This window comes from Emys orbicularis, chromosome 8 (genome assembly GCF_028017835.1).
Source record: "Emys orbicularis isolate rEmyOrb1 chromosome 8, rEmyOrb1.hap1, whole genome shotgun sequence".
NCBI lineage: Eukaryota > Metazoa > Chordata > Testudines > Emydidae > Emys > Emys orbicularis.
Window position 1 is genome coordinate 108,609,630 of NC_088690.1, and position 15,632 is coordinate 108,625,261.

Genomic DNA, 15,632 nt, shown 5'->3' on the forward strand with positions numbered 1-15,632 from the left:
CTGCAAATACGACATAGTACAAGGTTGGGGGGAGGGATAGCTCAGTGGTTTGAGCATTGGCCTGCTAAACCCAGGGTTGTGAGCTCAATCCTTGAGGGATCTAGGGCAAAAATCTGTCTGCGGATTGGGATAGATGACCTCCTGAGGTCCCTTCCAACCCTGAGATTCTATGATTTATCATGCAGACTTTCTGTCTCCAGTCCTAGGCTAGGCTGCATCCCAGCTGCACTTAGGCAGCTCAGAAGATTGGTAGACTAAAGGTGGTTTTATGCCACTTTTGGGCCAAGGTCCCTCAGTCCAGAGATAGCTGTCCATGAGGATGGTCTCTGGTGTACTTTAGAGCCTCTTCAGAGCTACTCTTACAACAGCCCTGTGGGGCATAAGCAACAGCTGCGTTTACTGGTGAACACACTCCATCCTCCCAGGATGTGCCCTGTGAGCTGGAGGCCAGGAAAAGAGTGTTGTAGGAGCTGGTTTTATCTGACCTAGAGATTTTCACAGACCAGGGAAATCAGCGGACATTTCCAGGCAACTTCCTAGCCCTTCTGGAGCCCCAGAGTGGCTGGAGTGGAGGACAGGCTCAGAGGGATCAAGAATAGTCATGACCACCATATCTGCTCTCAAGACGACAAGAATAATTTATTTGTTTTTATACTTCAGGTGAAATCCTGCTCCCCTTACTCATGGTGTTAGTACTGGAGCTAGTTGGGAAATGACTTCCCCCCTTCCTCCCACATGTTAGCAAATACATATATGTTAGGTGTAGTATACACCACATTAATTGGCATTATGCACATGGTATTAATGTAATATACATTATACATATATATGAGCATTGGGAGGTTATGTTATCTGAATGTATTATGCTCGTCCCACAATTCTGTCCACCCATGTCAAGCATCCCAAACACTTAGCAAAGCTGAAGTCAGCTTTGGCATTAGAAAATAGGAAACTTGTCAAAGCAAAGATGTTGTGGAGCTGTAGACAGGATACTAGGATCAGAGCTGCTGAACCAGGGCTGTCTAGCACACAGACACTAAGGGTACGTCTACACTACCCGTCGGATCGGCGGGTAGTGATCGATCTATCGGGGATCGATTTATCGCGTGTAGTGTAGACGCGATAAATCGATCCCCGATCGCTCTCCCGTCGACTGCTGAACTCCAGCTCAGCAAGAGGCAGAAGCAAAGTCGATGGGGGAGCCGCGGCCGTCGATCCTGCGCCGCGAGGATGCGAAGTAAGTGATTCTAAGTCGAGCTAAGATATGTCGACTTCAGCTACGCTATTCTCGTAGCTGAAGTTGCGTATCTTAGATCGATACCCCCCCCCCCAGTGTAGACCAGGCCTAAGGGTGCAACTTACATGCTGGTAGGCTGGTTGTGAGCAGCCCAAGTTGGGAGCTACAGCAGCAAAGCATAGTGAGGCACCCAGGGTTACTGGGGAAGAGGTGACAACCCCTTACTGGTCTGGATTGCACCCCAAACCCTGCGACACCTGCTTATCAGGCTTTTTTTTTTTTTAAAGAAAAAAAGTTATTTTCATTGACTTTTGTCCCACTCATAGCACTAAATAAAGTCATAGGCCAGTGGAAAGATGAGAACTACAGACAGATGTTCTGTGCATGCACAGGGAGCTTGCGTCTTCAGCACAGTCCACCTGATTGCGGTCCCCCACCAGGAAGATGCTCTGCTGGGCTGGAATCTCACTTCTGGGGTGTTTGGAGCGCCAGCGCCCGCACCGGGGAGAGATCACATTGAGGAAAGCCGTTCTGAAACGACGGGAAAGCAGATTGTAAATGACGGGATTCACAGCGGAGCTCAGATAGAAGAAAACACCTAAGAGAGAAAAACAAAGCATGGGAGACATCTAATTAGTGGGTAGAATATGCTCAGAAGAGAGAGTCTCTACTTCTTAATGTAACAATGAGATACACAGCTCCAATGGCACTAGAAAACAATAAGATCAGAAGAATGGAGGAAGGGGAATCTGAACTATGAAGGAAGTCTCCTGAAAAACCAACATCAATGCTGAATCTGTGTTGGTCACCTAATTTCCACTTTGGAAGCACATCCAACGTTTTCCCGTGGCAGGCTAAGATCATGCCTCTTGTAGCGGGGTGAACACCCGCTCCAGCCCGGAAGGGGTTGGAAAACCTTGCAGAGGGCTGGGGCGGGGCCAGGGAGTAAAACCCTGGCTGCAGCTGGGGCCACGCCCCAAACTAAGGAACTGGGCCTTATAAGAAGGCCAGGGAAGCCAGAGGGAGCAGTATAAAAGAGGGACACGGGGGCCAACGGCAAGCGGATCACCGGCCTGCAGAGGGTGCTCCTGGGTTAAAGAGCTAATTCCCCAGGACGACTAGCAGGAGGCGCCGCAGGGGTGAATCTCCGCTGTGCTAGACCTCTCTTGAAGAAACTAGTTCTTTTAATGTTCTTGCTGGCAGTAATGTAAAACCTTAGTCATAAACCTCAGCTGGGGGAGAGAATGTAAAGTCTGTAGTTTTGATCAGATTCATGGCTTGGCTGAGAAATCCTCCAGGAGAACATGTTTGTTACCATGTATACATCAGAGCTGGTTGAATAGCAACAGCGTTGATTGGTGAATATTTTAATGAGTTCAAAGCACTGACTTCGGCTCACTATGGTTTGCCGTATCCTAGTTTTCATCATTTGTGAGTATTCAAACAACCAGCAGCATCCTGGACGTTTCAGGATTTTTAGCACCATTTTTAGATTAAACATAATCCCCAACAGTAGCTATCAGACCCTGAGAAGCTTTGCAATGAATGCCAGGCTGAAATTCAGGAAATTCAGGAACACTAGCCCTGTTGCTAGTGGAGGCTGATTGCACGGTATTGTTTTGTACTGCATGCTCTGGGAACTAATGACTGTCGGGCGGTATATTTGACAGCAGCGCTTTGTTGCCTTACTTACTTCTGAATCTGCCAGCAGCACAGCAGAGGTGCAAAGTAGATCATGCAACACAGGTATGTTTTTCAGCTGCACTCCCTGATTAGCATTTTCCACTCCTTGTTTTCTAATGGGGTGTACCCACTGTGCCCTGTTGGCTAAGGTATAATTTGGGTGTGTTTGGTGAAGTACCACTTGACACACAGGGGAGAGAAGATATGGCCCATTGACAGCACATACTTTTAAGAAGTCCCTTTCAATGAGAAGATCGCTAGGCAAGAACTAACTGTTCAGAGTCAAATTTTGCCCTCTGTTTCACTGATGTAAATTCAGAGTAACTGCATGGTCTTCAGTGGAGAGACTGCTGGCTCACACCACTACTCTATGGCCATTACTCTTTGTGAGCCCAATTGTACAAACCTTACTCACACTTGTGTAAATAAGCGGAGCCCTAAATCTTTCTGACAAGCAACACATGGGCAAAATCAAGCCTTTGGGATATAACTGGGTCTGATTGTACTGACATTATATTGCACCACTGTATTCTGGGAGGGTTTTTTATCTCCTTGCACTGAAGCATTAGGGATGGCCGTGGCTGAAGATGGAAGATTGGATGGAGAGGGCCAGGGCTCTAAGATGGCACTGAGCACTCTCTCTCTTTCTCTCTCAGGAGCTTGATTAGCTGATTCTTGCTCACATGCTCAGGGTCTAACTGATCCCCATAGGTGGTGTTGGGAAGGAATTTCCCCCCAGGTCAGGTTGGAAGTGACCTTGGAGGGTTGGGTTTTTTTTTGCCTTCCTCTGCAGCACGTGAGTGGTTGTCATTTGCCTGGTGTATCTGGGTATCTCTCACTTAATTATTTCCTTGACTGGTGCACCTTGGCCCTTCCTGTGCTCTGCCTGTGGCACATAACAGCCTAGTCTCCTGCAGGCTGTCATACTTTGGTCTAATATTGGTTGTTGGGGTTAGTGTACGGGTGGCTGGTTGTGGGTGGTGGCCTGTGATGTACGGCAGGTCAGACTGGATGATCTGGTGGTCCCTTCTGGCCTTAAACTCTATAACTCTATGGTATCTTGTATTATATGGGTCCAAATTCTGCTCTGCTATACCAGTGTACATCCACACTTAATGGAGTCATTCCAATTTTACATCCGTTAACTGAGAACAAAATATGGGTCATAATATTCGTCTCTCCTTTTTATACTGTCTACATAAAGTGAACTAATTCAGTACCCTTAATGCAAGGAAAAAACATTTAATAGAAGCATCTGGATGCAGACTTGGCTCAAGAGAACAATCATGCATTTGTATTATTGCTACCCTTGTCCTTCCTTTCCCGTTCCCCAATTTTATTTATTTATTATCCCCCTGTGTTACATCATGTCTGACTTTATATGATAAGCTTTTGGGGGGCAAAGACAGCATCTTGACTTGTTTCTGTGAAACACCTACCACCCATTTGAATGCACAAATATAATGAAGTATAATCTATTTAATGGAGACACTGGAAAGAACTCTGTCTCTCAAATATCCTGGGACCAAAACAGCTAGAACTCTGCAAACATTCCTCAATTATATTACTCAAAGTGGGTGAGATAATATCTTTTATTGGATCAACTTCTGTTGGTGAAAGATCAGCTTTTGATCGACACCGAGCTCTTCTTTAGGTCTGAAGAAAAAGAAAAAGACCCGTGTAACTGGAAAACTTGTCTCTTTCACCAACAGAAGTTGGTCCAATAAAATATATTACCTCACCCACCTTGTCTCTCTAATAACTGAGGAATAACATTTGAGTATCAATATATTTCTGAATAATTTACTCACAGGTTGCCTGAAAAAAAACCTATTTACAAAAATTCTTCCCCCCAGCTCTACTGATTAGCAAACCCTAATAAAGACAGTTACCTGACACCACATGGATCAGGTTGAACACATTGGCCAACGGCTCAGTCCAGTCCACGACAAAGCTGAAGAAGAGTCGATCGATGTGAAATGGGGCCCAGCATATGGCAAATACCATCACTAGAACAACTGATTTGGAGAAAGGAAAAGAGAAAGAGAATTACAGAAGCATGTGGCCTGTTACTTTGCATTGATTGAATTGGGTTCAGTAAGCAGGATGAAAAGTCCTACAAGTGGCTACAAGCATTTGTCCAGTGGGAATCTCAGCTGGTTCATAACCTTTGCTTTTCCCTCTGCTGTCTGCCATGCTCTCTGCAAAATTAACTGCAGACTGAAAGAGAAATTTCCAATCAATTTCTCTCCAGTCTGCAGTCAGCAAACATTGATTTTTTAAAAACACTCTGAAAAATTTCTAGTGGAGCTGATAATAGTTAGGTGGTTTTTAGCTTATATGGCGCTTCACCCTATGCAAACTTTGGAGGAGCCAGCAGGATTCATGCTATCACTGGGGCTTTTACTTGAAGGCCTCTTGAGCGGTCACCCTCTCTCACTGCAAAAGCAAAGCTCACGGCTAATTTCCAGGGGGCGCTGCTTGTAACTTGCAGGGTGGCGAGTCAGACCCAAGGGATTGTCCTATGCTTTTCAGACTGGGTTGCATCCATTCAGATCCCTGGCATGCTGACCAGCACCAAACAGGTTAAGAATTTGCCCCTTTCCCTCCCCACCAGCTGGATTACTCAGTCATCGGAGCCTGCTGTCACAGACTAACTGGCGTTGCAGACAGATAGGAAAGAAATGCCGGCCGAATTCAGAATACCAGTGCCAGGTTTCAAATGGTGAGTTAAAGTTGTCTCAAAGCCGTCTGACCGGGAGATGCTATTTCCTGAAAAGTATTGAGTGGTTTAGGTTTCTTGGGTAGTTCCTGTTCCGACTGCAGGGCCTGCCTGGTAGCGGTGGTTGGCTGTGTATATTTTAAAGACAGCCCAAAGTTAGGGAGTGATGTTTGTGCTTTCAAGGCTGTTGGAGCTCAGATGCTCAAGTGGTAGGCCTGCATGAGGCTCCACATCTTGCCATGAAACATTGAGGACCTGATAGAAGTTGGGATGAGTGAAAGCAAGGGTAAATGATGGATGTAGATTGGCAAGAGCGGTCTTTAGAAAGGTGCAGCACATGATGCCAGGGGAGGTGATGCCTGTGCAACAGACATTCACCAACCTGCATCTGGAGGGTTTAGGGAAAGATTATATGTAGACAACATGTATGTATTTATTTATTGTTTCAGAAGTTTGGAATTGCTGGAAGGGGGACAATCGTGAATTTTAGCTCTCATCAGGACAATGCAGGATCAGTCACACATGGCTAATAGCACAGGTTAGAGATGAATATAACACAGGGAGCTGCAGTGCAAGCTTCTTGAACACATGGCTGCTAATTCACCTTAACCATGATGGGAAAATCCCTCTACTAATCCAGGTGTGGAACCCAACATGTATATCCCAATGAACATCAGTCCCATGGTCTATAAGCCCCTATCTAAGCTTTTCTGGATCAGAGATATCCAATGGGGCCTAATTAGGGAAGGGGTTGTTTGTAGTTAACGTGAACTGTTCGTCAAACATATTTCACCTGTGAATTAAACCCAGACTTCACCTTCAACTTCTCTAGGTTTTTTTCTGCACCTTCTTCCCCATGTTAAATAATACATATGAAAAAAGGACCAATTACTTACACAACATCTTGGTGACTGATTTTCTGCACGGTCTCTGAATATTCACAGCCATTTCATCAGCTGCCAAAGATTTCTCTCCTCTCAGCTGGCCAGGGGAAAAAGAGGGAAAGAAACAACATGATTTCCTCTGAAGCAGTATGGAGTCCGACTGGCCACACTAAGAATTCCCCATGACAATTCTATGGTAAGCTGCTCTGGGAAAGTTGAGTTAAGTAAATCTTACTCTACAGTGCCACTTATTTAGGTGGTTTAGAAAGGACATTAAATGAGTTCAACCTGCCTTTGAAGGAAGGGTCTTAGTGATTTCAGGCATGCTTATAGTGAAGAAGAGATGTTGTATATGTGGACAACCATTTTGTTTTAACTGACTTTAGTGCTGGTCCTGGAATGACACTCTGGAGACTGTGGAAGAGAGGCCAAGGAGCAATTTTTTGCTTTTACAAAATATTGCCAGTTTGGTTTGGGTTTTGCTAATATCAACCTTAAATCAAGGGTAGTTTGGAGCCAAGAAAGTTCAGAATAAGGATGTGGCTGGTACGATAAAAGGATTTAGTTTTGTTCCATTACTAGAATGGGCAAATCAAGGTATTGGGCTTTGCAAAAATGTGCTGGTTTGGTCTGGTTTTTGCAAAAGGTTCAGATAAAAGGTTCTCTTTCCCCCCCCCCCCACTTCTAATCTGGCAAAACAAAGATTTAGTGAAAATTTAGGTTAAAAACAAATAGATTTTTTGGATCTCAAATAATGTACATACAAAGTATGCTTCTAAGTCAGTTTGTAAAAACAACAACCACCAAAACTCTCATTGACTGGTGTAGAGTAGGATTCGGGCTATAAAATCTACTAAAATTCAGCTTTGTTTTGTCTTCCTGCAAAATATCCACTACTATTTTATTCCTGGGTCCTATGCAATCATCTAAAATCCCTGTGATCTGAAAATACTGACTAGGGGCTTGATTGAAAGGACTCAGTGGAAAGATACTTATGGACTTCAATGCATTTTGAATCAAACCCTAACTGTTTAGGCTAATTTGCTTGGAATTAATTTGATGAGTAGAATCCTTGTATTCCATCAAGCAGAGAACCCTAGTGCAGCACATGCTCAGATTCAAACACACACCAATCATTTACAACAAAAAAAGTTAATACTTTCTGAGCAGATTCCCCTGGGCCTTTAAACAACAAAAATGGGGTGATAAAGCAAACAGAGACAACTTGTTATCTCCCCCTACTCCAGACTAAAATGACTAATGAGATTAAAATTAATCCCAATTAACTCTTGATAATCTAATATTTACTGGAGTGCTTTTCTGATGAAAAGAGTTGAGATCAGGTGGTTTAATGAGGAACGGGCCATTAACTGGTCAATCAGAGGGAAACTCACTTTTGATGTGATTTTATTTGGAACTAAAGCTGGTTGCAAAATGGAATTTCCATCTCATGGGCAATTCCAACATTTTGAAATTTGTTTTCTTTCCAAATTAGAAGAAAAAGTATCAATTTCTAAATTTCACCCAGAACAGAAATTCCAAATAATTTCAATTCAGAAATACCAGAACTTTTGATCTGATAATGCTGAATCTTTCATTTGTTTGATTTTGATAATGTCAAAATGTTTCCTTTCAATGAGGTCAAATGTTTCATGTTACTAACATTGAGACACTATAATATAAAATATATAATATTTACATTACTAATATGTATAAAATATAACACTTGAAACAAAATGGTACAAAACTGACAAAGTTTAAACAATTCATTTCAATACTTTCCCAGAGAAAATTTAATTGAAATTGACCTGTTCCCGTGAAATGTTTTCATTCTGACAAAACAGCGTCTTCTGACAGAAAAGTATTTTGTCAATAAACTTTCAACCTGCTATAGCTGAGATCATCTGTAGAGACCATTTAATTGGGACCCAGACATTTTGATTTTAACTGCTGACTATTCAGTCAGGTTTTTTAGTGAAGATTTTTCAGTACCTGCAGAATGGCAGTTAAGCTTTTATTATATGGGAAAATATATGCATAGAGACAGAAGCCAAAAATAACAGAACTAATAAAATATTCCCATGAGAAGAGGATATTTCATCTTTTTACCTGACCTGTTACATTTTAGTTTTCTGTTTCATGTTTTATGATTAATTACATCTTATACATTTTTCAAGAGTGTTTTAACTGTGATAAAAGGCAGGCATGTTTTTATATTGATCAATTATAAGGTAGGACTCACACTTGGGAAGAAAATAGATAATATTTTATGCAACTACAAGGCAACTTAACTTTCCCATGTTTTTCATTATTTTCTTTGCCATTTTTACTCATAATCAAAGTTGTTTAAGGAATAAACTTGATTGATATGTACTATACGTAAACATTCATAAATGTTTGCTTAGATTGATTAAAAACTTTAGTTTCCCGTCAGTGGTTTTTCAGTCTCAACAGCCATTTATTTTAAGAATGCTCAAAAGCCATAGAGAATGTATTGCTAGGACAGAGTAATAAACCATAGAAATGTGGGGTTTTTTTCTTCTATGCAGTGGCTTTGATAGCACTGTGATACCTGATCTTCAGACTCTCCAGGGACACTGCGTTGTGGTGGGAGTGTCAAAGAGAAGGCATAACTGAGCCATCAAGAGGGAGAAAATGCCGTGATGTGTGCCTTAGAAATGACTACTAGATAGATGGAGTACGGCTTTTGCATGCATTCTTGTCATCTTCGTGTCAATGCTAACATTAAATGCAATGAACCATGTGTGAGATTAGCTCAGCTGTCTGAAAACGAATTCCACATATATGCTCTGAGAAAATAAAAGATGTGTGGAGCAAGGAGCCGGAAATGGGGGTTAGCCATATACTTATATATTGGAGTACGTTCTACGAGGCAGCAAATGTTATAGTGTGAAATTCTGCCCTCTGTTACAAGTCCACTGAAAGCACTGGAACCATTCTTCTGTAGGTCACTGGCTCAAGTCTGACCGAAGTTAGTAGTAACCAAAAGTTGTTGTCGTCTGATGAAAAGTTTGGTAGCCTTGCCTGCCTGTCTATGCAATAATAAAACACTCTGTCAACATGGCGTCTAGGAGCACCAGTGTGATGTGAATTGGTTGGGCGGAGTTTGATTTCTGGTGGACAGATGTCACAACAGCAATTGGCAGTGTTGTAGCTGTGTTGGTCTCAGGACATTAGGGAGCTGGGGAAGGAAGCAGAGCCCTTTGGAGCTCGAAAGCATGTAACTTTCACCAACAGAGGTTGGTCCAATAAAAGCTATTACCTCACCCACCTTGTCTCTCACAACAGCAATTGGCCGTATCAACTAAAGGGCCAGGGACTGGATAGGCATGGAAACAGACCTATCATCTCCCTCTTGTGATGGTTTCCTCAGGTCAAGATTTGTAACAGTAATTCTCCAAATTTTTTGTTCTGTGGGTCACTTTATAAAAATGGAGATCCTCAAGGACCACTACACCTCCCACTGGCTGGTTCTCTTGAGGGTTCATAGCTACCATGATGGGGAGAGACAGGGTCCAGTTGGGGGCTCCTCAGTCAAACCTTCTCCAGGGTCTGGGGGTGGCAGAGGACTGGCAACCATGGGGGCAGGGGAATGCCTCCTAGGCCCAATGTGTCTCTTCAGTCATGGAAAAGTTTTTTTTCTTCAGTTTGGAAAAGAGAAGACTGAGAGGGGACATGATAGCAGTTTTCAGGTATCTAAAAGGGTGTCATAAGGAGGAGGGAGAAAACTTTGTTCACCTTAGCCTCTAAGGATAGGACAAGAGGCAATGGGCTTAAACTGCAGCAAGGGAGGTTTAGGTTGGACTTTAGGAAAAAGTTCCTAACTGTCAGGGTGGTTAAACACTGGAATAAATTGCCTAGGGAGGTTGTGGAATCTCCATCTCTGGAGATATTTAAGAGTAGGTTAGATAAATGTCTGTCAGGGATGGTCTAGACAGTATTTGGTCCTGCCATGCGGGCAGGGGACTGGACTCGATGACCTCTCGAGGTCCCTTCCAGTCCTAGAATCTATGAATCTATGGGAGATTCTCAGATGGGGACACTGTCTTGTGATGTGAGAGTTATTCTGTCACCCTGATTGCACTGCTAATAGATGGTGGGATTTCCCCTACCCTCATAAGCTATTCAGTATTCCCTCCCCTCCCCCAAGATTTGCTCAGCTTATAGAGAGCTGGTTGAATGATTTATATTCAACAAATTATTTAGGCAATGAAACCTGCAAAAATGTTTTGCATACAACATGCATCAGATAACTGTGCACATTATTCTCCTGGCACTGCTCTCCTGACATCATTTCCCAGCATGCTGTTTGATGGACATGGGGATCAGGGACAGAATCCTGGAATATGTTCCCACAGAGAGACTTGGAGACCACATTGGCGTTATGTGGTTACCTCAGAACGGGTTGATCCCCTCAGAATTTGCCTTGCATTTATGACTGTGTGGCTCAGAGGTATATCTATGATCTTGCATGTAAAGTTACTTATATAGCCACTGTCAACAGCATCTGAGAAGGGCAGGGTGGGAAACAGCTTTCCTGTCCCATGAGAATTTTTTGAGGTTTTGAACCTGTTTTCCATGACATCAAACAATCATCAGATAGCAATAACTTTCAGCTACTACTGACCTGCACAGAATTCGAACAGGCAAAGCAGAAGCAAAAGGTTTTATATGCCCTTACCAATCACCAGAGCCATCAGAACACACACAACTGTCTTTGTGGGTGTATTTATCTCCAGTAAATTTTGCCATCAATTTATAAGCAGAAATCCCCCCTGATTTCAATGGAGATTTCTACTTAAAAATAAATGGCTCAATATAGGCTTAATACTTTTAGCAACAACACAAAATCGGAAGGTACAGCATGCTGCAGGTTCATATTGAATACGCTGTTGGTGTTCCATTAGTTTGAAAGGCAGGGACCTTGAGCGAATGCCTTCTACAGCAGGGATTTTTCTTTTCAAGTGGCTCCACTCTGTATTTGTCAGTTCCTTACGGCTGCTCCCATCATACCTCCCGCTTTGACACAGTCTCTCCTCCTCATCCTTCCAGCTACCTGTTGCACTCAAGAGCCATCTGGCTAGACCAACCAGGACAGGTTCCCGACTGAGCCAGGGTGCCACTCAGCAAGAGATCAGTCCTGCAAGTGGCTGTGTTGAGGGCACACTGCATTGTGAAGGAGATAGTCATAGAATCATAGAATATCAGGGTTGGAAGGGACCTCATGAGGTCATCTAGTCCAACCCGCTGCTCAAAGCAGGACCAATTCCCAACTAAATCATCGCAGCCAGGGCTTTGTCAAGCCAGGCCTTAAAAACCTCTAAGGAAGGAGATTCCACCACCTCCCTAGGTAACCTATTCCAGTGCTTCACCACCCTCCTAGTGAAATAGTTTTTCCTAATATCCAACCTAAACCTCCCCCACTGCAACTTGAGACCATTACTCCTTGTTCTGTCATCTGGTACCACTGAGAACAGTCTAGATCCATCCTCTTTGGAACCCCCTTTCAGGTAGTTGAAAGCAGCTATCAAATGCCCCCTCATTCTTCTCTTCTGCAGACTAAACAATCCCAGTTCCCTCAGCCTCTCCTCATAAGTCATGTGCTCCAGCCCCCTAATCATTTTTGTTGCCCTCCGCTCGACTCTTTCCAATTTTTCCACATCCTTCTTGTAGTGTGGGGCCCAAAACTGGACACTGTACTCCAGATGTACTCAGCACCTTGCAAGACTGGACCCTAAGTGACAGCTGCATTTTCTTTCCCCACAAGGGATAGAGGTCTCTGTAGCACACACGTTAGCAACCCAGACTGGAAATCAAACCCAGGCAGTAGAGGTAACCAGTTTGACGAGTCAGGAGGAGTTCTATGGGGCAGGCGTTTCACAGTGAAGGAGAGAGGTATTTTTTACTTTAAATACAGTTGTCAACTTTGCAGGACACTTGCCAATTTGCAACCCTGCTGTGGATTTACGGAGCTGCTTCTTCATGGGTCATTCTTTCTTCCTGCAATGCAGTATCACAGGGTATTCCTTACCATTGAGGGTTTGGGCAAGGCTGAGAGAACCAGCTGGACTCTCCAGTTGTCCCTCTTCCAGAGCACTGGCTGGGAATCTCCGAACTAAAAGGAAACTTCCCCCTCAATATTGCCTGAGCTGTTCTCCGGGGTCAATTCTGAAAATTTTCACTTCAGCATTACCGAAAGCACACGATGCTCGGACGGGGGCAGGCCCTTGGATTTATTAACGGATTTCATGCTCATCACTGACTAGATGTAAATTATCTATGCCTGAAAATGATCTGACTGGACCGTTTGTCAATCCCCTCCGTTTAAAAATTAAACATTCTGCCCTGACATAACTTGTGTTGAAGCCAATTGATCTGCGCCAGGGATAGATGTGGCTTAAAATGGAGTGATGTATTATGAGCATAAAACAAAGTAAATAGGCATAACTGAATGGACAACCAGCCCTTATGAGGTAGAGACTGAACAGAATAGAGCATCGGGAGCATTCATAAATCTGTGCGTGTGAGCTGTGCTTTGAATGATGACTTGGACTGTCTGGGGCAATGGTGAGTAGCTACAGTTCTTTACGTGAAGCAAAAGCTTGTCATTCCCCGTTTTAAGCTTTTCAGCTATTACACTATCAAGAAAACAGAAATTAGTGCGCAGTGTGCCCTGAAGTGCAGGTAAAGATACTGAGTGAAACCGTGCAAAGACCCCACAATAGTCACTAAATTGCAGTTTTGCAGACGTTTAACTCATTTGCCCCTTCAAAGTTCTGCTGTTTGCTATAAGTTTTAGGCTGTTTATCTTCATCGATTGTCACTGATGCTGCAAGCGAGTCTTTTCTCCCCCCTTTAAGTGACACAAAGCAGTAGATAGCTGAGGCTATGTATTAACATGGCAACAAACATTCGACTGCTGATTCTTGTTCTTAGTACGATTAGTGTCATGGTCCATACATCTATGTGCCTCCCCATGTTTTCTGTGCAAGGCAGCAAAGCTAGCTTTTTCTGCCTTACAGCCAAAGTTACATTCAGGTTTACTAGTTATATTAAAAAAAATAGAAAAAAATAATACAGCCACCCAGTATTAATAGCAGCATATTTCTTAGTTGTGCAGTGAATAAAGGTGCATTAGTACAGTAAGATATAGGTGGTTCCCCCCCCATCTTCATACAATGATGTTCATTCACAAGCAACTCTAGTGTCTGGAGGGAGTATAGATGTGAAATACTAGCATAATGTGTGTCTCCCTAGAAATTCACTCACTGAAAAGAAATCATTTGCTGAACGTGCTGTCTGCAGTAGTGAAGCAGCATATCGATTTATGGCAGTTTGCATGTGAATTTTTAATAAAAGAATATCGGCTATAACGCTGTTCTTTCCACAGTTACTGCCTGCCTGTGTCAGAGAGAAAAGATGCAGTGGAAATTCTAAAGCCACAAGTGAGGGAGAGGCAAATAATGCATAAGATTCTGTCACTACAATCACCCTCCTTTTTATTCTTTTTACATTTTCTGTTTGTTGAAAAATGTGGAAATGTGCGGGAGAGGGGAAGGAGGGAGGAGGAAGAGAATTAATACATATTACAGTAAACAGCAATTGAGACCTAAAACAATGACACTTAAAATATATTGGCCAAATTTATCCCCTGGGTAGCTGTTTTAACTCTACAGTGGTGTTACTCCAGGGATGAATTTGGTACATTGTTTCCTGGGGCTACCACTTGAAATGGTTTCCCTTGTCTATGGATGGAAAGACAGCAGATGCGGGCACTTTTACACAAGGAAGGAACACAGTTGAATTTGGACTTACTTTCAGCCCCATCAGGTAGTACAGCACACTAATGACAGCCATGGGTAACACATAAAAGAGGAAGGAAGTGACCTGGATGATACAGTTGTAGATCCACATGGGCGTGACCACAGTGCAGGTAGCTGAGCCAGGGACCAGCGTGCCATTGGGGAAGTACTGCAGCATGATGCCATGGGTGCTGGTATTGGGCAGAGAGAAGAGGACCGAGAGGATCCAGAGCACGATGATAATCCTTAGGGCACGCTTCCTGGTGCTGTCCAGCTTGGCTCGGAAAGGATGGAGGATGGCTATGTATCTCTCCACGCTGAGAGTGGTCATGCTCAGGATAGAGGCAAAGCACACAGTCTCGAAGAGGGCTGTCTTGAAGAAGCACCCCACTGGGCCGAACAGGAAGGGGTAGTTGCTCCACATTTCGTAGACTTCCAGGGGCATCCCGAAGAGCAGCACCAGCAGGTCTGAAATGGCAAGGCTGAAGAGATAGTAGTTGGTAGGAGTTTTCATGTTCTTGTGCTTAAGGATCACCAGGCAAACTAAAAGGTTGCCCGTCACCCCAACCACAAAAATCAAGGCATACACCAAGGTCATGGGCAAGAACAGATGGCTCCGTTTGGGTCCACATAAAAAGGCTAGGTAGTCCTCGGTGCTGTTTAAGTATCTCCTGAAAACTTCCTCCTTCACAGATAGGTGATCAAACCATGAGATATTAGTGATCCAGTCCATTGTTGGTTCTGTTGGAAAGTATCTCGACTCAGATCCAGTCTTACTCGGGCTAGCTAAGGCTTGCCTGTTGCAATTTCCTCACTTCTAGAAACAGAGAAAGGAAGAGAGAACCACACACGGATGCCCTGCTGGACCTGACAGCACAAAGACACTGAGAGATATAAGTGAGTGTATACAGCTGGACTCAGCTGAGGTTTTGCTGTTATAACAGCTGTTCTCTTGTGAGGAGTCCTTAGACAGAAAGCCCCTCCTTTCACACATAGTCATTGGCCAGCTATATGCATCAGATTATATGATAATGAAGGAGGTCCTGGCTACTCATATCCTACCTGATGCATTTACTGAATTGGAAATGTGGAGTGAATAGAACTGTGAATCTGAAATATTGGATGCGAGACCAGCTGCAAGATCCTTGTTCTTGTCACAGTATGAGAGACCAGGCATTGCAAGCTCAGTCTAAAAGCTTTTACAAAGTTAACTAAAGCTACCTCCAGCTGGAAGCTACATAGAAAAATTATTTTTTTTTCCAGGGACAGATTTCTAAGTCACT

The 15,632-nt window shown here is 43.5% G+C and overlaps 1 protein-coding gene across 1 annotated transcript; it reads right to left on the minus strand.

The window, feature by feature from the left end:
- Positions 1 to 1,575: 1,575 nt before the first annotated feature.
- NMUR2 (neuromedin U receptor 2) lies at positions 1,576 to 15,082 on the minus strand. Its single transcript, XM_065410126.1, has 4 exons — positions 14,363 to 15,082; positions 6,539 to 6,623; positions 4,813 to 4,938; positions 1,576 to 1,835 (listed from the first exon to the last, which is right to left on the minus strand). The coding sequence occupies exons 1-4, from the start codon at positions 15,080 to 15,082 to the stop codon at positions 1,576 to 1,578; spliced, it is 1,191 nt and encodes a 396-aa protein (XP_065266198.1).
- Positions 15,083 to 15,632: the final 550 nt, after the last annotated feature.